At 49.4% G+C, this 27,708-nt stretch overlaps 1 protein-coding gene across 2 annotated transcripts in view; it reads right to left on the minus strand.

Annotated features, from left to right (window-relative positions):
* Nucleotides 1-27,708, minus strand: part of RANBP10 (RAN binding protein 10) — an 86,229-nt gene that overhangs the window by 38,155 nt on the left and 20,366 nt on the right. The window contains exons 2-3 of one of the 2 annotated variants that reach the window (XM_017342304.3): nucleotides 26,947-27,057; nucleotides 19,071-19,123 (exon numbers count right to left, since the gene is read on the minus strand). In XM_017342304.3, coding sequence (XP_017197793.1) covers nucleotides 19,071-19,119 — 49 coding nt within the window. In that variant the 5' untranslated portion in view covers nucleotides 19,120-19,123; nucleotides 26,947-27,057. The remainder of the gene's footprint in view (nucleotides 1-19,070; nucleotides 19,124-26,946; nucleotides 27,058-27,708) is intronic. The other variant, XM_008257482.4, reaches the window with a different exon arrangement.

Below are 27,708 nucleotides of genomic sequence, written 5' to 3' on the forward strand. Positions count from 1 at the left end.
GGTTGACAGGAGGACTAATGAAAATCTTTGTGGGGCCTCCAATGAAAGTCCCTTCCTGCACTGTCACCAACACCAGCTCAGAGGTCAAGCCCACGCACTTCACACTTCCTGTGCACTTCTAACCTGAGGGGGTAGGCAGACGGGAGCTGGTCACTACCCACCACTCCCAATGAACAGCTTGAATGGCCTGCCAGTGACAGCCCCAGACCTGTTCTACTCTGGCTTGTCCTGTTTCCTGGAGAGGCAGCACCTGGCACAGTTCAACAGCCATGCCCAGTGACTTTGATTCTTGAGGCTGGCTCCAGAAGAAGGGTGCGCTACCTCGTCCAGGGTGCTCCCTGAATCTGGGGTTGCTGTGGAGAGAGTCCCTGTGCAATGGGGGACATCATGGCAGTGCTGCTCCACAAGGGGGGTCACTCATACAGAGCCATCCCTCCTCAGAAATCCAGCAGACAAATGCTCTCTCCAAAATGTCAAACATTGGGGACCAGCAGTGTGGCACAGTGGGTTAAAGCTCCACCCTGCAGTACTGGCATCCCATATGGGTGCCAGTTCGAGTCCCAGTTGCTCCACATCTGATCCAGCTCTCTGCTATGGCCTGGGAAATCAGTAGAAGATGGCCGAAGCCCTTGAGCCCCTGCACCCACGTGGGAGACCTGGAAGAGGCTCCTGGCTTCAGATTGGCCTAGCAACGGCCACTGTGGCCATGTAGGAGTGAACCAATGGATGGAAGACCTCTCTCTCTCTGTTTCTCCCTTGCTCTGTAACTCCATCTTTAAAGTAAATAAAATAAATCCTTTAAAAAATGTCATTCATTGGAAAACAAACAAAACAACAAACAGGGGTGGGTGTTGTGGTGCAGCACATTCCATTCTGGAGTGGAGTGTTGGTTCAGGACCCAGCTACTCTCATTTTTTGAGGGGGTGGGCGTTGGGGAGTTTATTTTATTAATTTGAAAGGCAGTGACAGAAAAAGAAGGAGAGAAAAAATTCTTCCATCCATTGGTTCATTCTCTAAACGGCTGGGATGGTCAGAGCTGAGCATGGCTGAAGCCAGGAGCCAGGAATTCCATCTGAGTCTTAGGAGACCAAGCACTTAAGCCATCTTCTACCTCTTTCCCAGGTACATTAGCAGAGAACTGGATCAGAAATGGAGCCGCCAGAATTTGAAATGGCACTCCAATATGGAATCCGATATTACAGATGTCAGCTTAACCTGCTGCACCACACCACCAGCCCCAGTTACTCCACTTCTGATCCAGCTTCCTGCTAATGCACACCCAGGGAAGCAGCAGATCATGGTGCAAGTGCCTGAGTCTCTGCCACCCATGTATAAGGCCTGGATGGAAATCTTGACTCTTGGCTTCAGCCTGGCCCAGCCTACATTGTTGTGGCCATTTAGTGAATGAACCAGCAGGTGCAAGATCTCTCTCTCTCATTCTTGCTCTAACTCTCTCTGTCACTCTGCTTTTCAAATAAATAAATGTGGAGCTGGCACTGTGGTACAGTGGGTTAAGCTAACACCTATAATGCTGGCATCCCATATAAGCACTGGCTTATACCCAGGTGCTCCACTTCTAATCCAGCTCTCTGCTAATGCTGCTGGAAGGCAGCAAAACATGGCCCAACTGCCACACATATGGGAGACTCAAATGGAGTTCCAGGCTCCTTTAGCCTACCCAGCCCTGGCTGTTACAGCCATTTGGGAAGTGAATCAGTAGAAGGAAGATCTCTCTTTCTGTAAACTCTGACTTTCAAATAAACAAAATAAATTTTGAAAAAAAAATTAAGGCTAACAAGACCCACTGCCTGGAACAAATCTATAAAGGATAACAGGAAAAGAGGAAAGCAAAGATTTTTTTTTTTTTTTTTTGACAGGCAGAGTGGACAGTGAGAGAGAGAGACAGAGAGAAAGGTCTTCCTTTGCCGTTGGTTCACCCTCCAATGGCCGCCGCGGCCGGCGCGCTGCGGCTGGCGCACCGCGCTGATCCAGTGGCAGGAGCCAGGAGCCAGGTGCTTTTCCTGGTCTCCCATGGGGTGCAGGGCCCAAGCACCTGGGCCATCCTCCACTGCACTCCCTGGCCACAGCAGAGAGCTGGCCTGGAAGAGGGGCAACCGGGACAGAATCCGGCGCCCCAACCGGGACTAGAACCCGGTGTGCCGGCGCCACAAGGCGGAGGATTAGCCTAGTGAGCGGCGGCGCCGGCCTAGCAAAGAGATTTTTTTAAATATTTTTAAAGATTTATTTATTTGAAAGTCAGAGTTACAGAGACAGGGAGAGACAGAAAGAGAGTTCAATATTCTACCCATTGGTCATTCCCCAAATGGCTGCAATAGCCAGGGCTGGGCCAGGCCAAAGCCAGGAGCAAGGAGCTAAGAGCTTCAACTTGGACTCCCACATAGGTGGTAGGGGCCCAAGAACTTGGGTCATCTTCTGCTCCCTTCCAGGTGCATTAGCAGGGAGCTGAATTGGAAGTGGAGCAGCCGGGACCCAAACTAGTACCCACAGGGGATGCTGGCATTGCAAGTGGCAGTTTTACCACGATGCCACAATGCTGGCCCCAAATACATTTTCATTAAACAAACAGAAAATGCCACTTTTATGGCTATTAACCTGGCTTTTCGAATCCTGGAACCAAGGAACAGAATCAGCACAATCCTAAGGCAATGTCTCTGACGGCTGCAGGCAGAAGGGGCAGATGGTACCCTGGGTGCAAGTCTTCTCTTCATGGTAGCAGGCATGGAAGCCATAGTAAGGCAGGATAAAAAAGCCACCTCTGCAGGATGACATCAGGGGCTGTCACAGGTGGGGTATGGCCTCCTAGGGGTACCCAGGCCTTGTACTGGGACAGAGCTCAGGTGTCAGCTTGAAGTCATGGGCAGGGAAAGGGACCATATAGTCAGCACCTGTACGGGAGGCGCCCCAGCAGGGTCACACCTGTGCATTCCTGATGGCCACGAGAGGCCCTGGGCAGTCAGCATGGGTCTAGCTGGGATTGCCCAGGGTATGGTGCAGATAGCATCTGACCCATTTAGCAGGGCTGGCTACCTACCCACATACACATCAGGCTTCCTCCACTGGACACCCAAGACTGTCATTCACCTGAACTAGGCTAAGAAAGGGGCGGCACTGTCCTACAAAATGGTGTAACCTCAGCTCTCAGGACTTGGGGTCTCTTTCTCTCTGAGAATTGGCTTTGATTTTCCTTCCTTCCTACTGTGCTTCTTTTAAACCTCCGAGGAAAGTCGGAGGACAAGCGACCCTGATAATGTAGAAGCCTGAGACTCTGCACACCTCATAGGATTCTGAGATTTGCATGTGCACAAGCCTTCCACAGAGGAGGCCCAGGCATGGTATTTTTGCATCGCTGGGCTCCCTACACAGGGTCGTCCCTCTGCCCAACACTAGGAAAGCAAGGGCTTGAACACTAACTAGTCTCCACTTTGCCCCACCCTCAGCCAGAGGACACCCGAGACTGTGTTGTCAGAACTGACACTCAGGTTTCAGAACTGGCCCTTCTGCTGTTGATGAAACCTCTTTCCTCAAAGACCTTAACTTGCTCTGAAAACTACAGTGTGAAGTCCAGCATTTTTACCTTCTTTAACAGAGAAATGGGAACAGGTATTTGGAAAAAGGAAGCAAGACACTACCAACAAGTAATCCCTATTGCCTAGGAACAATAATGTCCAGTCTGAGTGAGTCACTGCATCTCACAAGGCTGTGGAGCAGCTGTGGTGTGTTGTGGTCATACAGGTCTCCTGGGGGTGAGCGGAGAGACTCACAGGAAAGGAACACAGGCTTGGTTGGCCACAGGGCCGAGGGCGCAATTCCCAGGGAGGCGCTGCAGGGAAGCAAAGGGCCTTGGACACAAAACAAGCTCTTCCACAGGGACCATGGTGGTTCTGGTGGCACTATCACCATCAACCACTGCCTGAACCACCAAGGGGTCTGACCAGCTTCCCACCCCCAGGGCCCAACTGCCAACCTGCCTCTGGTCTGGACTACCCTGTAGGACTTGTTGCCAGAGCTACAAGGCCTCTAGGCATCTAATCCTTCACTCTTATCCCAGCTATCTTTCAAGGATATCTGAAATAGGAAAAGAACAGAAGGAGAAAAAGCAGTGAGGGGTTGGGCAGCTGGTCCAGTGGCTTCAGAAAATCTCCTGGCTGATCCTGTTTCCAGGCAGGGCCACCTCAAGGTATCCAAAAAGGCCTAAACTACAGGGTGACAACCAGCTGGTTTCTTCCCTCTCTCAGGCTCAGGCAGACACTAGCTTGGGAGGCCTGTACCAACCTAAGTTCGAGATAGGGGAGCTCAGGTCTGTTGCCAGGTATTCTAGCAGGGTTGGGAGGGGTACATCCAAAGGCCAGAAGAGCCCTGACTGCTCAACTCACTCAGCTGGAGAGAAACATGGCTTCCCTTCCAGGTCTGAGCAACCCTATGGCAGACCCCACCCCTGGGAAGCACTTGTAGGTCCTGGAGTGAAAGATGCTCCAAAGAAGTGTGGTAGCGAATGGTGGACAGAGTGGGAGCACATCAGCCATGAGCAGCAAGGGTCCCAGCCCATAAGCAATGGAACAGGGCACTCCCTGCTTGGCAGGGACAGACCGACAGCATTTCCAAATGTCCAGAAGCCCACCTGGGTGCCATCAATCTCTGAGACATTCAATGTACAAAGCCACCTGCTAATAGATTTGCTCCAAACAGACATTTTTTTCAGTGCTTGTGCTGTAACCCTAAAGGGAGATGGAGGGAGGACAGCAAACACCCTGTTACTTATCATCAGTGTTTGCCACACCAGTGGGGCCTATCCTATGCCCTCAGTGAACCTGGCGCTGATCCCTGGTGTTCTGCCCTGATGTCTACTATCAATAATTCCTCCCCCATGGCACATGAAGATGTGAAGTATCAGCTGTTTGCAGAATCTGTCCCAACTGGCAGAAGCAGCTTCCTGCTGAGCCTTTGATCTTGACCGCCTGTTCAGAGTAGGCTTGGTAAGCTCTAGGAGAAGAAAAGATACTCATTGCTCATGACCATCCTGTGAAGGAAAGCAGATGACACCCACATCTACCCTGCACCCCTAAGTCCAACAGCCAGGGCCTGCTTGTAGGTCACCTCCTATTTCAGGAGCTACATCCCCCACTCCTAATCCCCAGCTGTATTCTAGCTATTTCAACAGTTACAATCAAGGTATGCATGCCTCAGTGAGCCTGGATACTCCCCCGAGGAGCTGTAGTAATTAAGGTAATACACGCCACACCAAGCCAGCAGCTGCCTCTGCCACAGAAGAGGCAGGGAGGAAGCCAGCAGCTCCCCAGCTCTGATGCAATTGGGCGGCCTATCAACACAGCTTGAGTCTCACTGGCTCTGTCTGAAGCACAAGACAAAGAAGCAACATGTCCTCAAAGTGCTGATGCTTGAGAGAAACCCAAACCCCACCATCTATCCAGAACCCTGCCTTTCTCTCCCTTCTTCTATCCAGGGATCCCGGCCCCTTGTCCTTCCCTGCCAGCTCACCAGTGCAAGGGTGGGACTACAGGCATACTCAACCTGCCTCAGATCATCCTGCCCTCCCTCCAAGTCATTCAGCTAAGGGTTCTGAAATCCTTGTTCTGGGGCCACACCCATCCCTTGGTTTCACACCTAAGCAGGCAAAAAAACACCTTGTGAAAGGTAAACATCAAAACTTCCCCATCTTGAGCCGGCGCCGTGGCTCAATAGGCTAATCCTCCACCTTGCGGCGCCGGCACACCGGGTTCTAGTCCCGGTTGGGGCGCCGGATTCTGTCCCGGTTGCCCCTCTTCCAGGCCAGCTCTCTGCTGTGGCCAGGGAGTGCAGTGGAGGATGGCCCAGGTGCTTGGGCCCTGCACCCCATGGGAGACCAGGAAAAGCACCTGGATCCTGGCTCCTGCCAGGATCAGCGCGGTGCGCCGGCTGCAGCGGCGGCCATTGGAGGGTGAACCAACGGCAAAGGAAGACCTTTCTCTCTGTCTCTCTCTCTCACTGTCCACTCTGCCTGTCAAAAAAAAAAAAAAAAAAAAAAAACTTCCCCATCTTCCAACAGAAACCTCTGACATGCAAGCTGAGATGTAACCGTAGACTCCCAGGAAAAGTCTGAGCACCACAGCCTTATTCCAGAGGCTCCCTCTGTTTTCATCTGCCCCAGGGACCAAGTGAGACCCCACAGTGCCTGCCGTCTGCCCCCGACAGCCCTGGAGGCAAAGATGTCTCTGCTGAGTCGGTACAACTTATAAGAAAACACTGGAAACCTCAACAGTGGTGCCATTCTCTTCCACAATTCTACTCCAGCTAATGTGTACTAAACATGTCCGTCAAAATTCAGAAAACATAAGCACTTGAAAGTGTCATGTTGATTTCTGCTAACTCCACTTTGATATGCAAATATTTATAAAAGAATTTTAAATGTATACACTTCTTTCTTAAGGTAGAAGAAAAAAACGAACTGATATTTATGCTTCTCCTTTGTGAGTCAGACACAATTTTAAGCACTCCATAGAAAGTAACTCTTTTTTTTTATCATCCTAACTACCCTATACCTGAGCATGATACTAGTATCACTTCCATTTTACAGATGGGGAAACTGAGGCATGGGGCAATTAAGTAACCGACTCCAGGTAAAACAACTGCTGGGATGCAAATGCAGACAGTGTGGCTCCAGTCCACATTCTTAACCACTGAGCAACACTACTCCACAGGATGACAGGAGCCCTCAAGGCCTCTTCCCCCATATGACCAAATATGAGCCAGCAGTTGGTTCAATGACACTGAGCCGACAGAAAGAACAGTTACTCCTCCTATGGGTAGAAGGTGATGGCAGAGCCCCCAGATACAATCAGTGCCATGATGATCAGGGCAGTAGGTGAAGCTGCTTGGCTTCTTGAAGCTGAACACAGGCTGCAGGTCAATGGGTCCTGACTCCAGACTGGTTCTAGAACACACTTGACTGGGGCCGGCGCTGTGGCGCAGTGGGTTAACACCCTGGCCTGAAGCACCAGCATCCCATATGGGTACCAGTTCCAGACCCGGCTGCTCCACTTCCTATCTAGCTCTCTGCTGTGTCCTGGGAGAGCAGTGGAGGATGGCCCAAATCCTTGGGCTCCTGCACCCGCATGGGAGACCGGGAGGGAGCTCCTGGCTCCTGGCTTCAGATGGACGCAGTTCCGGCCATTGCGGCCAATTGGGGAGTGAACTATAGGATGGAAGACCTCTCTCTCTCTCTCTCTGCTTCTCCTCTCTCTGTGTGACTCCGACTTTCAGATAAATAAATAAATCTTTATCATGGTGAAGCAGGGATGGTGTCATTCCAAAGTCCATGTGCATCACACCAAGCGCTGAGCTCACTCTGGGGGAGTGGTGATAGAAATACGTGCTCTGAGTCCCAGGGAGCTCCCGATTCAGTGAGGACACGGCTGGGTAATATGAAGCAATCACACAAGGCAGAGTGGCAAGTGTGATCACAGAGATAGGATCAGGGCTGAAGGGGTCAGGCAAGGTTGCACAGGATAGAGAGAGAGTCAAGGAGGAAGAGCAGAGCAGGGACTGTTATCAGCCTGTTTGGGGCCCATGCACCCATGCCAGTGGTAGAGGGCAAAGGTGGTGGCAGATGAAGCTGAGCAGGGGACTGTCCTCCAGGCAGGAAGCATAGTGCAGAGAGGTCAATGAAAGCAGCCCACTGAGAGGCAGGAGCAGCAGGGAGTGGGGAGCAACAGAACCACAGGCTAAGGGAGGGCAGGGAGAACAGCAAGATTGCTTTGAAATCCCATTTGGGTGCCAAGGTGAACAGTGACTCAGCACAGACAGGGGACACATGAGGATCTGATTTTTGCAGGGAAATGACCTCAACCTCAGTTTGGGGCAAGCAGGTTCACTGTCTGCTAACAACTGAGTTTTCTGGAGGGATGACCTGTTCAGAGTGGAATCAGCACAGTGCGTCGGACACTTGTGCCTGGAAGAATTCCAGCTACCTTTTCACTGCCCTTTTAGGGCTTGGCAAAGTCCAGCCAATCACTCATAGGCGACACAAGTGTCTTCTGGATCCCTCGAGAAAGGTGATAATTGCTCCCACTGCCTCCACACCCATCTCACTCAGCTAGTGAACATTTTAATCAGGAACTAGACTCAAAGGGATCAAACAGACAAGCATCTTCGGATAGAAGAGAGAAGAGGGAGGTAGGAGGAGACAGGGAAAAAGAGAAAGGTTATCTTCTACAATCAAAAAGCACTTGGCAGTAGGGGCAGCGTAGCAAACTACAGCGCTGCCTGCTACACTGGCAGCCTATACAGGTGCCAGTTTGAGTCCCAGCTGCTCCACTTGTGGTACACCTCCCTGCTAATGCACCTGGGAAGGCGACAGGGGATGGCATAAGTGCTTAGGCCGCTGCTCCTACATAGGAGACCTGGATGAAGCTCCAGGCTCCTGGCTTCAGCCTGGCCCAGGCATGGCCATTAGGGGAGTGACAAAGCAAATGGAAAATCTCTCTCTCTCCTTCTCTGTAACTCTGCCTTTCAAAGAAATAAACAGAATCTTAGAAAAACAAATAAAAAGCATCTGAGGCAAGCATTGTGGTGCAGCTATATCCCATTTCAGAGTGCCAGTCTGAGTCCTGGCCTGATCTCTCTGGGTCTCCCACAGGGTGACAGGGGCCCAAAAACTTAGGCCATCATCTGCTGCCTCCCAGGATGCATTAGCAGGAAGCTGGAGTGGAAATGGAAGTGCAGGGACTCTAACTGACAATCCAATATGCGATGTGGGTGCCCCAAATGGGGGCTTAACCTGCTAAGCCACAGCACACACCCAAGACCAAGTACTTCCTGGCAGCAGAAGGCCATGCTGGACTTCCTACATTACCTTCTTTTCTTTCTTTTTTTTTTTTTTATTTTATTTTTTTGACAGGCAGAGTGGACAGTGAGAGAGAGAGACAGAGAGAGAAAGGTCTTCCTTTTGCCGTTGGTTCACCCTCCAGTGGCTGCCGCTGCAGCCGGCGCACCGCGCTGATCCGATGGCAGGAGCCAGGATCCAGGTGCTTTTCCTGGTCTCCCATGGGGTGCAGGGCCCAAGCACCTGGGCCATCCTCCACTGCACTCCCTGGCCATAGCAGAGAGCTGGCCTGGAAGAGGGGCCACCGGGACAGAATCCGGCGCCCCGACCGGGACTAGAACCCGGTGTGCCGGCGCTGCAAGGTGGAGGATTAGCCTATTGAGCCACGGCGCCGGCCCAACTTCTTTTCTTAACTCAAAAATGCCCTGCTCAGCTTGTACTCTTGTACAAGCTCTTGTTCTTAATGACCTTGAGACTCAGCATGTAAAAGGCCAACACCAGGCTACTTGTTTAACCAGAGTATTCTTAAAACAAATGAACAGCACCACTCTGGAGGCACACTACCAGTAGCCTGCAGTCCAACCAACTCATTACTCTGAAGACCCGACTCCGGCTGGACTACCTCCTAAAGATTTGTCAATCCATCCATCCTCTCTTCCCCATTTCTGGTCCAGGCTACTTCCATGTTCTTGTGGGCCACTAAGTCTTCAAACTGTCCTCCTGGCACCTGCCTCTGCCCTTCAGACCTGGGCTCTGGCGGGCCAACACTGGTAGATTGTGAACTTGCTTAAACCCCTCAGAGCCCTTCACCCCGTAACATTTAGGGCTGCCAGGCCCTCCCAGCTGCACAGACCAACCTCACGGCCTGTGGTCACTTTCTGCACACCCAGCTCTTTTCCACCTCCTTCCTACCCACTCCTCACTCTGCCTGGCACTTTCCTCTTCTCTACCCCCTCACCTTTTTGCCATCCCTCATCTCCCTGCCACTCCTGGCCAGACCCCTCATCCTTCAGCTCCCAGCCTGAATCTAGCTGTCTCACAGTACTCAGTGCTGCCCCTTCATGGCACTGACCAGAATGCAAAGGGACCACTGCAGGGTCATCCAGTAAGGATCTGTCTCCCCTGCTGGCCAAGGTCCACTGGGATAAAGGTGTGTCTATTTACCCTGTGCTGGGTTCTGTGCCTGACATGTAAGAGGTACACAATAAATTAATATGGCCATTATGATTATGATGAAATGAAATACTGTTTGTAAAACATCCAATACAGGGATACTTGGTCACTAGCAGCCCCAACAGCAGCAAAATGCCTGAGTGGTGAGAAAGATTCTCTGTGTACTCAACACCGTGGCGGTGCCAGAGAACAGCCCTCCACGGTCTCCATGGAGAAAAGGACTGCCTAGGGACAGATCTCGAGAAGCTTGGCAGCACAGAGACCCATCACAGAGCTGCCAGTGCTGCTGTTCCCAACCAAAGTCCTGTCCAGGATGAAAGGCCTCCAAGGAGGTCTAATGAGGTTCTCTGAAAACCCTAGGGCCTCCTTGGCCCAGGATCAGGGGTAATCCTTTTCATTGTAGTGGCTTCTCCCAGGATGGAAGAAAGCTGCCTGCCAAAGTTTAGAATGAAGCAGCAGCCTGACACTTGTCTACAACCAGCAGCCCAGAAGAGCCTGCAGGAGATGAGGGGTGATGTCTCCCCTGACACGTCTCTTCCACAACTAGTCAGAGAGCTGGGCACATCCCTCATTTCTCAGTTCTTGCTGAGTTTCTGCGCTTGCCTGTGGCTCTCACCAGCTCCTCCTCGGAGAGGATTAAGCACTGACTCCTAGCCCACCCTCTGTGCTGAGCAGAGTCCATACCCCCGCTCCAGGTGACCTGAAGACAAGAACACAAGGAGCCCTTGCCATCACTCAGGAACCAGATCACCTAGAATGAAAAAGCCTAGAAAGGAAGGGCTGCTCCTTGTCTTGGAGCAGACCCACACCCAACAATCTCTGCTTCTAAGCCATGCTTTCCCCTACCGTTGGTTCCCAACTCTTTCTAAACAGTCCAGGGAGTCACACTACAAATATTTTGAGCTCAGAGGTGCAATAAGCAAGAATGGCTATCCACAATGATATATGCTCAACACTCCTTGCAAGACAAAAACATGCAGGCTGGCGTTGTGGCAGTGAGGGGTTAAGTATCTACCTGCAGAGCTAGCATCCCATATGGGCGCTGGTTCCTGTCCTGGCTGCTTCACTTCTGATCCAGAGCCCTGCTAATAGCCTGGGAAAGCAGTTAGAGGAGGGCCCAAGTGCTTGGGGCCTTTATACCAGCATGGGAGACCTGGAAGAAGCTCCTGGCTTCTGGCATCGGATCAGCCCAGCTCCAGCCATTGCAGCCATTTGGGGAGTGAACCAGTGGATGGGGGACCTCTTTCTCTGTATCTAACTCTGCCTCTCAAGTAAACAAATAAATCCTAAAAAATAAAAATAAAAAAGGAAAAAGCATCAGGGGAGAGTGTGTGGGCTGAAGATGAGGTATTCAAAGTAGCCATGACTAACACTAAGACAGTAAGAGCTCTTCAATGTACAAAATGGAGGGAAAAAAAGGCAAATGAAAATGAAAAATCAAGGACGATGTTAATTTTTCTTCTTAAATTTTCTATTTGGGAGGCCAAGAGGGCAACCACTGATACACTGAACACTGCAGTATGGAGTCCACAAATCATGACAAACAGATATAGCAGGCAAGGAAAAAACGATGAGGAAAACCAGCGTGAGCTCCAGCTGCAACCACGAGACAAGCACGACTGCTCCTGTGTACATGTTGATACAGGTGTGCAAACTCCTCCTTCACAAACACAAAGCAAAGCATGGCTTTGATTCCTCAGCCTCAAACACAGTCCAGACTGCCAGACGCTTACTTGAGGCCAGCGGGACAGCGTCACATTTCAATAGGCACAGCAGGGCCCATCTCCCTGCAGAGAAGCCAAGCTGGGCGCCCAGGCCTCTGACCTTCCAGGGCCACTGGAATGGAAGTTCCATCCCTGCTGCCCAGCGACGGTGAATTCAGGAAGTCAGAAAGACCCAGAAGCTCAGCTGGCCCCTCACTGCCCTGTCCTGCCACCCTGCTCCTTTAGCCAAGCTCTGGCCCTGCTCCCTGTGGGAAGGCTAAAGCCAGCCAGGCCAACATTCCATGTCCAAGTCTGCACGTAGTGGCTAGACAGGGACGTCCCCTTCCTGTCCCAAGGTACCCGCACACCAGCACCACCTTCTCCAGGCTCCAGTCCATGCTTTTGTCTTCTGTGTAGCCACTCTAGTGTGAAGATCCCACCTACTATCTCCCCTGCCCAGTACCAGCTATCAGCCCACAGCTGCTCAACTCTAACCCAAAGCCCCTGGCTCAGCATGAGACCATAGGTGATATCATTTCCAAAACTCTTTCACTCTCTTAACAAATCTATAAAATATAAATGAATAAGAAAAACCAGATGTATAGAAAACTGTGGCCGGCGCCGCGGCTCACTAGGCTAATCCTCCGCTTTGCGGCGCCGGCACACCGGGTTCTAGTCCCGGTCGGGGCGCCGGATTCTGTCCCGGTTGCCTCTCTTTCAGGCCAGCTCTCTGCTGTGGCCAGGGAGTGCAGTGGAGGATGGCCCAAGTGCTTGGGCCCTGTACCACATGGGAGACCAGGAGAAGCACCTGGCTCCTGCCATCACATCAGCGCGGTGTGCCGGCGGCAGCGCGCCGGCCGCGGCGGCCACTGGAGGGTGAACCAACGGCAAAAGGAAGACCTTTCTCTCTGTCTCTCTCTCTCTCACTGTCCACTCTGCCTGTCAAAAAAGAAAACTGTATGATGGATCAATAACTTTGTACCTATATATTTTACAAAACTTGACTGCACTAGAGTATAAGTCTGCACTTATACAAAAGGCAGACCATGTTATATTTCCTAACCATGACAGAATGGTGTCAGGCTCAGCCAATGAAACACAGATTTAAACAATGTCTACTTGCATGATAATTATAGAGCAGTCCACCATCTCCAATATAATCTGGATCAGGAAGCATATCCAGACTAAACAATATAATAAGTACTTTAAAATAAAAAGCTAAAACTAAAAGAACCTATCAAAATTTTTTTTGGTAGATAAAATAAACTTAGAAGAAATGTAAAACTAAACACCTAGTTTAATTAGCAAAATTTAAAAACGATGATATAGGCCAGCACCGCTGCTCACTAGGCTAATCCTCCGCCTGTGGCGCCGGTACTCTGGGATCTAGTCCCGGTTGGGGCGCCGGATTCTGTTCCGGTTGCTCCTCTTCCAGTCCAGCTCTCTGCTGTGGCCCGGGAAGACAGTGGAGGATGGCCCAAGTGCTTGGAGAGCTTGGGAGACCAGGAGAAGGCACCTGGCTCCTGGCTTCAGATCAGTGCAGAGCGTCAGCCGTAGCGGCCATTTGTGGGGTGAACCAATGGAAGGAAGACCTTTCTCTCTGTCTCTCTATCTCATTGTCTAACTCTGCCTGTCAAAAAAAAAAAAAAAAACCAGGAAAAAAAAAAGATATAATTATACCTAGACTATCAGGAAAAATAAAATAATAAGTCAAAGAATAAAAAGTGGGATACACATCTGGTGCAGCGGTTAAGTCATGATATGTCTGCATCCCATACTGGAGAGCTTGATTGAGTTCCAGCTACACTGCTCTTTTTATTGTTATTATTACTTATTTATATAAAGGGAACAAATTTCATATATACAATTTTAAGCTACTCTGCAAGGCAATAGATGATATCTCAAGCAGTTGGTTCCTGGAGCTGGCACTGTGGTGTAGTGGGTAAAGCCACCGCCACAGAGCCAGCATCCCATATGGGTGCCAGTTCGAGTCCCAGCTGCTCTACTTCCCATCCAGCTCTCTGCTAATGTGCCTGGGAAGGCAGTAGAAGATGGCCCAAGTGCTTGGGCCCCTCCACCCACATGGGAGACCTAGATGAAGCTCTTGGCTTCTGGCTTTGAATAGGCCCAGCTCCGGCCATTACGGCCATTTGGGGAGTGAACCAGAGGACGGAAGATTTCTCTCTCTCTCTCTGTCTTTACCTCTCTGTAACTCTGTCTGAAAGGCAGAGAGAGAGACCTTTATTTTAGTGCTGGGGACAGTGCTGTGGCGTAGTGGGTAAAGCTGCCACTTACAGTGCAGGCATCCCGTATGGGTGCCAGTTTGAGATCCAGCTACTCCACTTCCAATCCAGCTCTCTGCTATGGCCTAGGAAAGCAATAGAAGATGGCCCAAGACCTTGGGTCCCTGCACCCACATGTGAGAACTGGAAGAAGCTCCTGGCTCCTGGTTTTGGATCTGCCCAACTCCAGCCATTACAGCCATTTGGGGAATGAACCAGAGGTTGGCAGTCCTCTCTTTTTCTCTCTCTCTGCTTTTCTGTACCTCTGTCTTTCAAATAAATAAAGAAGTCTTTAAAAAAAAAAAAAAAAAAAAAGAGGGCCAGCACCGTGGCTTACTTGGCTAATCCTCCTCATGCAGCACCGGCATCCCATATGGGCGCTGGGTTCTAGTCCCGGTTGCTCCTCTTCCAGTCCAGCTCTCTGCTGTGGACCGGGAGGGCAGTGGAGGATGGCCCAAGTGCTTGGGTCCCTGCACCCGCATGGGAGACCAGGAAGAAGCACCAGGCTCCTGGCTTCAGATCGGCGTAGTGCCAGCCGTAGCGGCCATTTGGGGAGTGAACCAATGTAAGGAAGACCTTTCTCTCTGTCTCTCTCTCTCTCACTGTCTATAATTCTACCTGTCAAAAAAAGGAAAGAAGGAAGGAAGGAAGGAAGGAAGGAAGGAAGGAAGGAAGGAAGGAAGGAAGGAAGGAAGGAAGGAAGGAAGAAATTTTAGTGCTAAAGTTCAACAAAGTTGTAGGACACATAGTGACCCCACAAAAATCAATCATGTTTCATGTTGCAACATAACCACACTAGCAAATGAAGGGATCTCTTTCACCAGTGGTCAGGAGAACATGACAATTTTCCAATACTTAAAATGTATTTATATAAAACACGTAAAACTTGAAAAAATGAACAGGTTTATGCCATTTCTAGTTTTTCAGAAAGCCTGACAGTCCCCATACTAACACACAATATCAATGTGAAGTGTCAGGGGACATTATGAAACACTTACTAAAAATCTGGCTTGTACAACCACAAAACAAACAGGCACACTGCTAGTGACATCCAAAAATGGCCTACTCCAGCAAAACACAGGGCTCCAAATTCAAACATCTTAACTATATTAAAATATTAATGGCCCTGGTAAGAAACAGCAGAGTCAAAAACAAGCAGTTTGCATAAGGCAGTCTGTAGTCAGCAGTCAAAACAACAAACTCTTCTAGACTAACACAAATATCCAATACGGAGGGACGGCTGGTCATGCATGGTGCATCCCTACAAATAGCAACACATGAACCAAATGAAGATGTGCATCTGCTAACTACAAGTGCACACATTTACTTCAGAGGGGGAAATGAATGCTCACAAAGCCCCTCTGAGCAAATGGGGACAAATTCAACACCGACCAACAAAAAACTGAAGCACCACTGATGGCCAGCAACCCTGAAGATAAATGAATCCTCAAACATTTCATCTAAAAACACCAAACTCAAAAGGCGGACACAGCCTAGGCCACCACCACCACCACTCTCTCCTACCACCCAAACAAGCCCATTAGCCTGCGCCCCAACAAGGGCCTCTTGGAAATCAGCATCAGCTGGCAGATGGGCTTTAGCTTCTATCAGCCTCCATCCCACTTCACCAAACACAGGAAGGTTCAGGTCCATCTGCTCATGAACAGTGAAACCTTCCGCTTACGCAGAACAAATACTCATCACACACACACACACACACACACACACACAAACAAAACAAAATAAACATGATTCCACAGAGTGGAAAGCAACAAAGGGGATTCTGATCTTCCAGATCCACAACCGGGATGGACAGTGGCAGGTCTCCATCACTTCTAAGAGTGACACCCACATCTGTCCTGTGCTAAATCTGCCCATTCAACTAGTCCTGTTTCCCAGGAAAAGCAGGGGCATCCATCCTTCCTGGGAAAAGCCCTATCTAGATATGATCCAATTCCTACTTTTCACCTGAAGGAGTGCTTGGGACGTGATGCGAATTTGCAGGAAAACCTGGAGGAACTAGCGGCCACCGTGAAAATGAAGACTACTACAGTATCAGCTGAACACCTAAAGGAGATGCACCCATGAGGGCAGAAAAAAGCACCAACTCTACTGATGCATGGGGGTGGGAACAAAACTATTCCTCCAATTTCTCCATCTTCTCCCCGTGGGCCCCATCTTCTGTGCCAGGGTTGAGTCTGACTTCACAAGACCAAAATGGATTTCCCTACAATTTTACAAGTCAGGGACAGGGATCAAGTATATGAACTATTAGCTGCTGCCTCCTAGGGTTTGCATTAGCAGCGAGGACTCAAACTCAGGTGAGCATCCCAAGCAACACTTTTTTTTTTTTTTAAAGATTTATTTATTTATTTGGAAGGCAGAATTACAGAAAGGCAGAAAGACAGAGATGTCTTCCATCCGCTGGCTCACTCCCCAGTTAGCTATAGTGGCCAGAGATGTGCTGATCCAAAGCCAGGAGCCAGGAGTTTCCTCCAGGTCTCCCATGCAGGTGCAGGGACCCAAGGAGTTGGGCCATCTTCTACTGCTTTCCCAGGCCATAGCAGAGAGCTGCATCGGAAGTGGAGCAGCTGGGACCCAAACCAGTGCCCATATGGGATGCTGGCACTGCAGGTGGCAGCTTTACCCACTACACCACAGCACCAGCCCCCAGAGCAGCATCTTTACCACTGTGCCAAATGCTGGTTGCAAGGAGCACTTTAATTTTTTGTTTGTTTGCTTTTAATTATTTGCAAGAGAGAAAGAAACAGAGCTCCCATCCGCTGGCTTACTTCCCAAACACCCACAACAACCAGGGCTAGACTGAGCTAAAGCCAGAAACTCAATCCATGTGCCAGAGCCAGGGATAATATCCAGACACTCCAATGTGGGAGCAGGTGTTCTAACCATAAGGCCAAATACCTACCCCAAAAAAGCATATTTAGAGCAAGAAAAAAGATTAAGAGGGGCCAGCATTGTGGCAAAGCGGGTGAAGCTGCCACCTGCAGTACCGACATCCCATATGGGCACTGGTTCAAGTCCTGGCTGCTCCACTTCCGATCCCACTCTCTGCTATGGCCTGGGAAAGCAGTAGAGGATGGCCCAGCTCCTTGGGCCCCTGCACCCTCCTTGGAGACCGGAAGAAACTCCTGGCTCCCGGCTTGGGATTGCCGCAGCTCCGGCTGTTGCAGCCAACTGGAGAGTGAGCCAGCAGATGGAAGACCTCTCTCTCTTTCTCTGCCTTTCCTTCTCTCTCTGTTAACTCTGATGTTTAGATAAATAAAGACATCTTAAAAAAAAGAAAAAAGATTAAGAATCAGGAGCTAGCATCGTGACACAATGAATTAAGCTACCACTAGTGACACAGGCATCCCATATGAGCACTAGTTCCAGCTATGGCCCAGCCCTGGCTGTAACAGCCATTTGGGGAGTGTACCAGTAGATGGAAGATCTCTTACCCTCTTTCTCTGTAACTCTTCATTTCAAATAAATAAATAAAGCTTAAGAAAAATTAAGAATCAGTTTATCCTTAATAAGAAATTACTTTTCTTTGTTCACTAAGAAGCAGAGCTACACACACTATAGTTACACCTACTCAGCCAAGGCCAGACACTTGTTTATCAAGAACATAGCCATACACTACCAAAAGAGGTCAAATGTGCCACATGCATCCTGGTTAATACTAAAGACCAGTTTTTACTCAGATTCCTGACAACGAATTGACCACGAAACAAGTCTAAATTGAAAATATTTAAAATCAGTCCATTAGAGAAAAATCTGTGATTGGCGCATACTGCTACATCTGTCACTCAAGGGACAACCGGACTGAGGGCCTTCTTCTGGAACCCACCCCTCCCATCAGCTGTGCCTAGCTCAGGACTGGGTATGAGCTGCTGCCAGAGAACAGCTGAAAGGGTAATTGCTGGCCAGCGCCACAGCTCATTAGGCTAATCCTCCGCCTTGTGGCGCCGGCACACCGGGTTCTAGTCCCGGTTGGGGCGCTGGATTCTGTCCCGGTTGTCCCTCTTCCAGGCCAGCTCTCTGCTGTGGCCAGGGAGTGCAGTGGAGGATGGCCCAGGTGCTTGGGCCCTGCACCCCATGGGAGACCAGGAAAAGCACCTGGCTCCTGGCTCCTGCCATCGAATCAGCGCGGTGCGCCGGCCGCAGCGCGCCGGCTGCGGCAGCCATTGGAGGGTGAACCAACGGCAAAGGAAGACCTTTCTCTCTCTCTCTCACTGTCCACTCTGCCTGTCAAAAAAAAAAAAAAAAAAAGAGAGAGAGAGAGAGATTAAAAAAAAAAAGAAATCACCAAGGCTGGCATTGCAACATAATGGGTTAAGCTGCCACCTGGTTTTTCTGGTTCATGTCCCAGATGTTCCACTTCCAATCTAGCTCCCTGCTAATGGCCTGGGAAAAGCAGTGGAAGATGGTCCAAGTGCTTGGGCCCCTACTACCCATGTGGGAGACCCGGATGAAGTTCTTGGCTCCTGGCTTCAGCCTGGCCCAGCCCTGGCCCAGCCCTGGCCACTGTAGCCATCTGAGGGGTCACTCAGTGGGTAGAAGATCTCTCTCTCTCTCTCTAATTCAGATTTTCAAATAAATAAATAAATTTTAGGAAGGATGGCAAAGAAAGAAAAAAATAACCTCAATCATGCTGCACGTTGGAGGCCATTTAAAGACTTTGATCTTTAACCTGGAGAAGTAACATAGGAGCCAAGGTTGGCAGTGCAGGCTCCTGGTAACATGCCGAAGTCCCCAGCTGGTCAGCAAAAGCCAATGGGAATAAGAGGTACTGAGGCGTATCTCCAATGGGAGCAAGCTCAGGTCATTTGGTTTTGACTGCAAACAGTTCAAATTCCATGAGGGACAATCACTTGCCAAATCATTTTTGGAATGGAAGCCCACACCACCCAGCCCAACGCCCATCTTTCAGGATCTTCCACTCAATGACTTGGCTTGAGGTAGGTGGACAGTAAACAAAGTCCTCCCCAGCCTCTCAGCTGCCACCATGACTCTAATGGATCAGGATGGATCAGAAGAGCAGAACAAATGTTCTCTTAAACAGTGACTCACCAGGAAGTCTGTTCATGTTGACGCCTTGAGCCGAGAGTCCAATTCCCATGTACCTTCAATAAAGCACACATACAAAATGTTAGCAAATGATTATGCATCTCCCTTTCTCAAATATTTCTTGGTACAAGATAGAACAATAGAGAAAACAATGGATACAGAGACTCTTTTAATACACTACTGGTTGCTGGAAATCTTTACATTTTGATTTTCTAATGAAAAGCATCTTACTGCTTTGTGCAGCTAGAGAAACCAAAGGAAAGTGTGTGTGGAACTATGAACGACCAGCTTCAGTTCTCAGAGTGTCCAGAAATCACGGCTTCCGGCCTTTTGGCTTTCTGGCTCCAGTGAAGGCAGCACAATCTACACCTAGGAAGTGCCTAAAGTAAGTAGATCAATCCCACACGGTGCCTGGCAGAGGGATGCACGGTCAAAGCCACAGGGACAAGCCACTCTACAGCAAGGACTAGGACATGTGAAAAGCACAGCTAAGATGGTTCTGGACACACAGCTTCTTCTCTAAGTCTCTCAAACCTCATTACACTCCCCTCATTCATTCATACTGGGTGGTACTGATGTGTGAGGCCCCCCCACTACTCCCACACCAGGTGTCCAAGTGACTAAACCGCCCACAGCAAGGTGGGGCCCATGCTGCAGCAACTCCCAAATATGTCTCAGTGGCACTCACCGGAGGCAGGTCAGAAAAGGAAATGAACATTTTTTTTTTAAGTTGTATATTTGTATTCCACAAAGAAATAGGTGTTTGCTCAAGAACTTAGAAATGAGAGAAACACTGTCTTCTCCTCCTAAGAGTAAGACAGTGTAAACCAACACATGATGCCTTTTTTTGGTAAGATTTTATTTATTTTTTAAAGACTTATTTGGGGCCAGCATTGCAGCATAGTGGGTAAAAGCCACTGCCTGCGGTGCCAGTTCAAGTCTCGGCTGCTCCACTTGCAATCCAGCTCTCTGGTATGGCCTGGGAAAGCAGTGGAAGATGGTCCAAGTTCTGGGCCCCTGCACCCACGTGGGAGACCCAGAGGAAGCTCCTGGCTCCTGGCTTCGGATCTGCGCAGCTCCAGCCAATGTAGTCATCTAGGGAGTGAGCCAGCGGATGGAAACCTCTCTCTCTGCCTCTTCTTCTTTTTCTATATAGCTCTTTCAAATAAACAGATTAATTAATCTTTAAAAAAAATTAAAAAGACAAGACTTATTTTATTTATTTGAGAGGCAAAGTTACACAGAGAGCAAGAGACAGAAAGAGAAATCTTCCATCCATTGATTCATTCCCCAAATGGCCGCAACAGCCAGAGTTGGACCAATCGAAAGCCAGGAGCCAGGAGCTTCTTTCAGGTCTCACACGTGGGTGCGGGGGCCCAAGTACTCGAGCCATCTTCTACTGCTTTCCCAGGCACATTAGCAGGGAGCTGGATCAGAAGTGGAGCAGCTGGCACTCGAATTAGTGCCGAACTGGCATTGCAAGAGGAGGCTTAACTTTCTACACCACAGCACCAGCCACATGAGGCCTGGTATTAACCACATAGGAGCACTACAGGTTGATGAAGTACTTAGGATACTTATATCACCAGTCAAAGAGGCTGAGGCATAACCTATGTTTGCATAATTGGACTCATATACTTAAAAATCAATAAATAGGAGGTGGGCACAACAATGCATCTGGTTAAACCATCTTCTGGGATGCCTGCTCCCACTGTCAGAGGGCCTGAGATTGAGTCATCATCTGCTGCCTCCCAGAGTGCATGTTAGCAAGAAGCTGGATCAGAATAGGAGGCAGGCGGCCAGCGCTGCGGCACAGTGGGTTAAAGCTGGGTTCCAGCCCAGCGTGATGGAGATAGATGGCTTCAGAGGAAGGTGGATGACTTAGAGTTGTCCTTCCCTTTCTGATCCCCTGGGTGGTAGCAGCTGCTCCCCACAAATCCAGTGGTTCAGCCAACCTGAGAAAGGCAAAGGGCATTTACTGTAGATGAGGGATAGGCAGAGGCTTGAGCACTGTGAGATTGTCAGGAAACTGACACATAGGTGTGAGGAGCATGTCTGGAGGGAAGAAACAGTCTAGGATGGGGAAAGGTTTCTCCCAGAATTAGAATAAGGAACAGTCAGAATGTGAATATATAACCACTTGGAAATGAGAAAGTTAAGGCAATCCAGTGCAGCACATGGCCCTGATAAGTTGCTCAGAGGGCTTAGGAGAAAGGGAAGGGTGAGAAAGGAGAAAGCAAAAAGAGGGAGTTCCATGATTCAGTGGGAACCTGTCTCCTACTTGGTTTTGTTTGAGGGAACATCTGGGACATAGAATTGGATCCTTAAAGGTCAAAGATGTGAACCAATATAGCTTGTAGTTGGCCAGAACTGCTGATCCCTTCCCAGAAACACACAAACCACCTGCCACCTCCTGCCAGAAGAGGTCAACCTCAAGGACCATCAGAAGCAGAAACAGTGTAAGCCTGACGCCAGGATTCCCATTAGATTAAAGCCCATACATTTCTCCAGAAAAAAAACAGAACGCAGGTAACCAGCTTCCTGACTTTACTGGGTAGAGGCTGCCAAAGGTGGTTTTCATTCACTCAGTGTCTCGGCTGACCAAGCAAACAACCCCAATTGTTCTGCAGTCATCAGATGAGCACGTGCAAGTGCAACAAGGCAGGGAACTCCCTGACGTGGATGTCAGCTGTTCACCCTGCCCTGTTCAGAGGGGCCAAGGTCTGTGCCCAACACCATACATGGTCCAATCCCTGGCATGCAGGTTTCCTGACACTAAAGTGAGGGTTTGTGTTAGAAACACATGTGTGGGGCCGGCACTGTGGCACAGAGGTTTAACACCCTGGCCTGAAGCGCTGGCATCCAATATAGGTGCCAGTTCTAGTCCCGGCTGCTCCTGTTCCAACCCAGCTCTTTGTTATGGCCTGGGAAAGTAGTAGAAGATGGCTCAAGTCCTGGGGCCCCTGCGCCTGCCTGGGAGACCAGAAGAAGCTCCTTGGCTCCGGATCAGCGCAGCTCTGGCAGTGCCGCCATCTGGGGAGTGAACCATTGGATGGAAGACCTCTCTCTCTCTGCCTCTCCTCTCTGTGTAACTCTGACTTTCAAATAAATAAATAAATATTTAGGGGGAAAAAAACACACACATGTGCCTCATGGTGACTTTTTTTTTTAAGATTTTATTTGTTTATTTGAGAGGTAGAGTTACAGACAGAGAGATGCAGAGACAGAGAAAGAGGTCTTCCAACCGCTGGTTCACTCCCCAGACAGCCACAACGGCTGGAGCTGGGCTAACCTGAAGCCAGGAGCCAGGAGCTTCTTCCAGGTCTCCCACGTGGACACAGGGGCCCAAGCATGTTCTTCTGCTTTCTAAGGCAATGGCAGAGAGCTGGTTCAGAACAGCAGGAGCCAGGACTAGAACCAGCGCCCATATGGGATGCCAGTGCAGCAGGCAGAGGCTTGGCCTACTATGTCACAGCGCTGGCCCCTCCTGGTGACTCTTGATCACCTAAAGCTAGGCAATGAGGCTCTGGTATTCCATGAAAGTGGAGAACCAGAAAGGTACCAGAAAGCTCAAAACAAAGCAGCTTAGGCCTCCCCACCAAAAAAAAAAAAAAAAAAAGGAAAGCCTCTTCAATCCCATAGCTGGCCATCAACACGTTCCTGTAGACTCTCTGCTCCACAGGTGAGATGGTGTTTATTAGCGGATGATCTGGGAGCCTCTGTACAAAACCCCTGCCTCAACTTGAGAGTCGGAGTGTTTGAGCTAACAGCAGAGCCGTCTCAGGAAGCTGACACCCGCCCACGCTTGGGTGCCACGCCAGCTGCAAGTATCAAGTATCTAAATCCTGGGAAGCAGCTCCTTGGCAGTCCAGGTTGTGTACTCAACTGAGGTCAGAGCTCATGAAAGGGAAATAAGCCCCAACTCTTCAGATACTAGGTGACATTAAGTCTTTTCCAAAAGTATGATGTCCTGAAACTACAAAAAGATGCAATATTCTATCTTCCATTAAGCCATCACGTATTTGAAGACTAGGAGTATTATCCAACCAGTCTGAGATAAGCAATGCAGGAAAAAAAGAGCTATGTGACCATGTGAATACACTAAAAAATGCTGAACTGTACACTGTAAATGGATCAATTATATGGCACATTAAATCATATCTCAGTAGGGCCAGTGCCATGGCACAGCAGGTTAAGCCACCATCAGCAGCGCTGGCATCCCATGTGGGTGCCGGTTCAAGTCCCAGCTGCTCCACTTCCAATCCAGCTCCCTGCTAATGTGTTTGAGAAAGCAGTGGAAGATGACCCAAATGGAAGACCTGGATGATGCTCCTGGCTCCTTTCTTCAGCCAGGCACAGCCTTAGCTGTTGCAGCCATTTGGGGAATGAACAAGCAGATGGACGATCTCTCTGTCTCTCCCTTTCTCTCTCTAACTCTGCCTTTCAAATGAATAAATAAATAAGTAAACTTTTTTTTTTTTTTATTTGACAGGTAGAGTTACAGACAGTGAGAGAGACAGAGAGAAAGGTCTTCCTTCTGTTGGTTCATTCCCCAAATGGCCGCCACAGCCGGCGCTGTGCCAATCTGAAGCCAGAAGCCAGATGCTTCTTCCCAGTCTCCCATGTGGGTGCAAGGGCCCAAGCACTCAGGCTATCCTCCACTGCCCTCCCGGTCCACAGCAGAGAGCTGGACTGGAAGAGGAGCAACCGGGACTAGAACCTGGCGCCCATATGGGATGCCGGCACTGCAGGCGGAGGATTAACCAAGTGAGCCACAGCACCGGCCCTAAATAAATCTTTAAAAAAAAAAAAACTCCTCAATAACACTCAATAAACTAACAACACAATACAGACCATATCTGAGGGACTGGCATTGTGGCATAGTAGGTTCAGCTGCTGAGACGCTGGCATCTTCATGAGTGCTAGTTCGAGTCCTGCCTGTTCAGCTTTGATCCAGTTTCCAGCTAATGTGCCTGGGAAAGTAGTAAAAGATGGGCCCCTACCACCCATGTGGGACACCCAGATAGAGTTCCAGGTTCCCGGCCCAGCCATTAAGGACATTCAGGGAGTGAATCACTAGATGGAAGATCTCTCTCTCTCTCTTCTTCTCTATAATTCTGTCTTTCAAATAAATAAATAAATCTTGTAAAAAACAAAAAGAACCTATGTGAAAAACATACAAACCACATCCTAATCAATAATGAATGGTGAAAAACTCAAGGCTTTTTCTGTTCAACAGAGTATTATAAGTTTTAGTTAGACAAACAAATAGGAAAAAAAGAAAGAAAGAAAAAGCACCTAAATTAGAAAGGAGGAAGTGGGGCTGGCACTGTAGCATAGAAGGTTAAGTCTCCGCCTGCAGTGTCAACAGCCCATATGGGCTCTGGTTTGAGTCCCAGCTGCTCCAATTCTGACCCAGCTCCCTGCTAATGTGCCTGGAAAAGCAGTGGATGGCCTAGGTACTTGGGCCCCTGTACCCACGTGGGAGACCCAGAAGAGGCTCCTGGCTTCAGCAATGCCCAGCCCTGGCTGTTGTGGCCACTTAGGAGTGAACCAGTGAATGGAAGATATCTCTCTCTCTGCAATTCAGTCTTTCAACTAACTAATAATAAATAAATCTAAAATCAAAAAAGAAAAGAAAAGTGCTAAGTCTGGGGGAGGGGAGCTGTTGGTCCTTGCTATAGCTGAGTAATTCAATAAGGTACATTTCTCTTAAGAGGTGCCCTTGCAGTCATTCATGCTTTCCACTAAGATCCCCTGTGACCTGTGTGGTGCTGGGGACACAAGGGTGGGAGCCTTGACTCAGTCCTGCCCTCCCTGTTTCCAATGTCAAGTCAAAAATGACCAGAGAACCAGAGCACCCTGATTCAAAGAAGGGGAGACTCCCCAAGAACTGAAAGATGAGGCAAGACCTGGAAAAGGAGAGGAGAGAATAAAGGAGCATTTCTATGTGGAAGCAAAAGAATGTGCAAAGGCACAGAGGTGACAAAGTAGCCACATGGTCACAGAAATTAGAGAAGTTCAGGTGGCTGGTTCACATGCTGCACAGACCTAAAAAAGGGCAGATTAAAAAAAAAAAAAAAAAAAAAAAAAAAAAAAAAAAAAACCAAAGCTGGAGCAGCCAATGGAGCTGTGCACACACAAGTTCCATGCTAGCCTAAGGAGTCTGCACTTCACGGGAGGTCAATAGGAAGCCACACAAGAGGTTTAGAGAGGCCAATCACAATCGATATTTGGAAAATAGACTGAAGAGGCCAAATTGGACGCTGTCAAAGTCATTCCATTGGAAGATGAGCAATGCAAAAGCAGTGGTGGTGGAATGATGCAGTGAGAGTCACTCTTCAGAACGTAGTTAGAGGGGAGTGCTAGGTGCAGTGGGTAAGACTATTTGGGACATCCACAGCCCACATAGAAGTGCTTGAGTTAGAGTCTTGGCTCTATTTTTAAGTTGTTTCCATGGCCTTTGTGGGTTGTTTGTTTTGTTTTTAAGATTTATTTTTAGGCCGGCGCCGTGGCTCAATAGGCTAATCCTCCACCTAGCGGCACCGGCACACCGGGTTCTAGTCCCGGTCGGGGCGCCGGATTCTGTCCCGGTTGCCCCTCTTCCAGGCCAGCTCTCTGCTGTGGCTCGGGAGTACAGTGGAGGATGGCCCAAGTCCTTGGGCCCTGCACCCCATGGGAGACCAGGAGAAGCACCTGGCTCCTGCCATCGGATCAGCGTGGTGCGCCAGCTGCAGCGCACAGGCCACGGCGGCCATTGGAGGGTGAACCAACGGCAAAGGAAGACCTTTCCCTCTGTCTCTCTCTCTCACTGTCTACTCTGCCTGTCCAAAAAAAAAAAAAAAGTAAAGCAGCTGGGACTTGAACCAGAGCCCATATGGGATGCCAGCATCACAGGTGGTGGCTTAACCCATTATGCCACAACACTGGCCCTCTAGCTCTACTCTTGATTCCAGCTTCCTGCTAAAGAACACCCTTGGAGGCAGCAGCTGATGGCTTAAGTGACTGGTTCCCTGATACCCACCTGGAAGACATAGATTGAGTTCCAGACTCCTGGCCTTGGGCCAGGCCTGGCTGTTAAGGAGATCTGGAGAGTGAATCAATAGATAGAAGATCACGGTCTGGATGGATGTCTTTTATTCTGCCTTTCAAATAAATAAATTTAATTAATTAATTAAAAATAGGGAAAAATCAATAAACCTATGAGGTTGTGTGTGAGGCTAAAAAGGCACAGGGCAGGGGCTGGCGCCATGGCATAGTAGGTAAAGCCACCGCCTGCAGTGCTGGCATCCCATATGGGAACTGGTTCGAAACCTGGCTGCTCCACTTGTGATCCAGCTCTCTGCTATGGCCTTGGGAAAGCAGTGTAAGATGGCCCAAGTCCTTGGGCCCCTGCACCCATGTGGAAGACCTGGAAGAAGCTCCTGACTCCTGGCTTTGGACTGGCCCAGCTCCAGCTGTTGTGGCCATTTGGGGAGTGAACCAGCAGATAGAAGACCTCTCTCTCTGCCTCTGCCTCTCTGTAACTCTGCCTTCCAAATAAATAAATAAATCTTAAAAAAAGAAAAGAAGAGAAAAGAAAAGAAAGGCAGGCAGGCATAGGGCAGTGCCCAGCACATCCAGTCAACAGAGGAAAGCCAAATCTCCGAGATCCACTTGGAAATTTTGGAGCCAAAGTACTCAGCCAGAGTCAGTAGCAACCATTCTCCTGTTCTGCTCTAGCCCTAGCATTCGTATCATGCAAACATACCTGCAAGGAGTAAATCCACTGAACAAATCTCACCTGTGCCCCTGAACTCACCATGTGCCCAATGGCATGTCACAGGGACTCTCAGAGCCTGCTTCATCAGCTAGTATCACAAGTTAGGCAACCACTCACCAGGATCAGATGAGGAACACCCGGGCAAAGGGCTGGGAGAGCTGACGGAAGATGACTGTACAACCTGGCTCTGTCCATTATCTCATGCATGCACTGGAGGCTCTTCAGGATCTGGTAAAGGAAAGTAGGCCATTCTCAAAGGCCTAGATCTTGGGACATTTAAAAGCAAATGCCTGTTTGCTTGGTATTGTGGAGGAGAATGGAGATGAGAATTTGTCTCCCAACTGATAATGGGGCAGGCTACGCTAACAACATTGACACAGGCTGCCTGGGTTAGCCTGGGAGGAAGACAAGGGCTCCCATTCCACAAGCTGGTGATGGAACCTGCAGAGCAGCTGAGCTCCCCAATACACACCTTCTCCTCTGGGGCCTTCTTTCCACACAGCAGGATATGTATGAGGAACTTGGGAGGAAAGCTATTTACCCCACAACATGAGAGAAAGGATTTACTACTTTATTTTCTACAGCAGCAGAATGGCAAGGAAATACCATTTGCTAGATAGGTGAGACAGCCATTTAAGGGCAGAGGAACAAGAGGCAAGCTCACATGGCAATCTAGCCTCACTTCTCAGTTTCTATCCTTCACTGTCAGAATCACAATGCAAGCTGGAGCTACCAGAGTCACTCTGCCCCATGTCTGGCTCCCAGAAGAGCACAGCAAGTAAGTGCTGTCTGGGCCAAAAGGGGTTGAGATCCACCAGAGAGCAAGATGGAGGAGGAGCAATCGGCCTGCAGGTGGGCAGCAAAGGCTCCCAATCGAGC

Source organism: Oryctolagus cuniculus, chromosome 18 (assembly GCF_964237555.1).
Source record: "Oryctolagus cuniculus chromosome 18, mOryCun1.1, whole genome shotgun sequence".
Lineage (NCBI taxonomy): Eukaryota > Metazoa > Chordata > Mammalia > Lagomorpha > Leporidae > Oryctolagus > Oryctolagus cuniculus.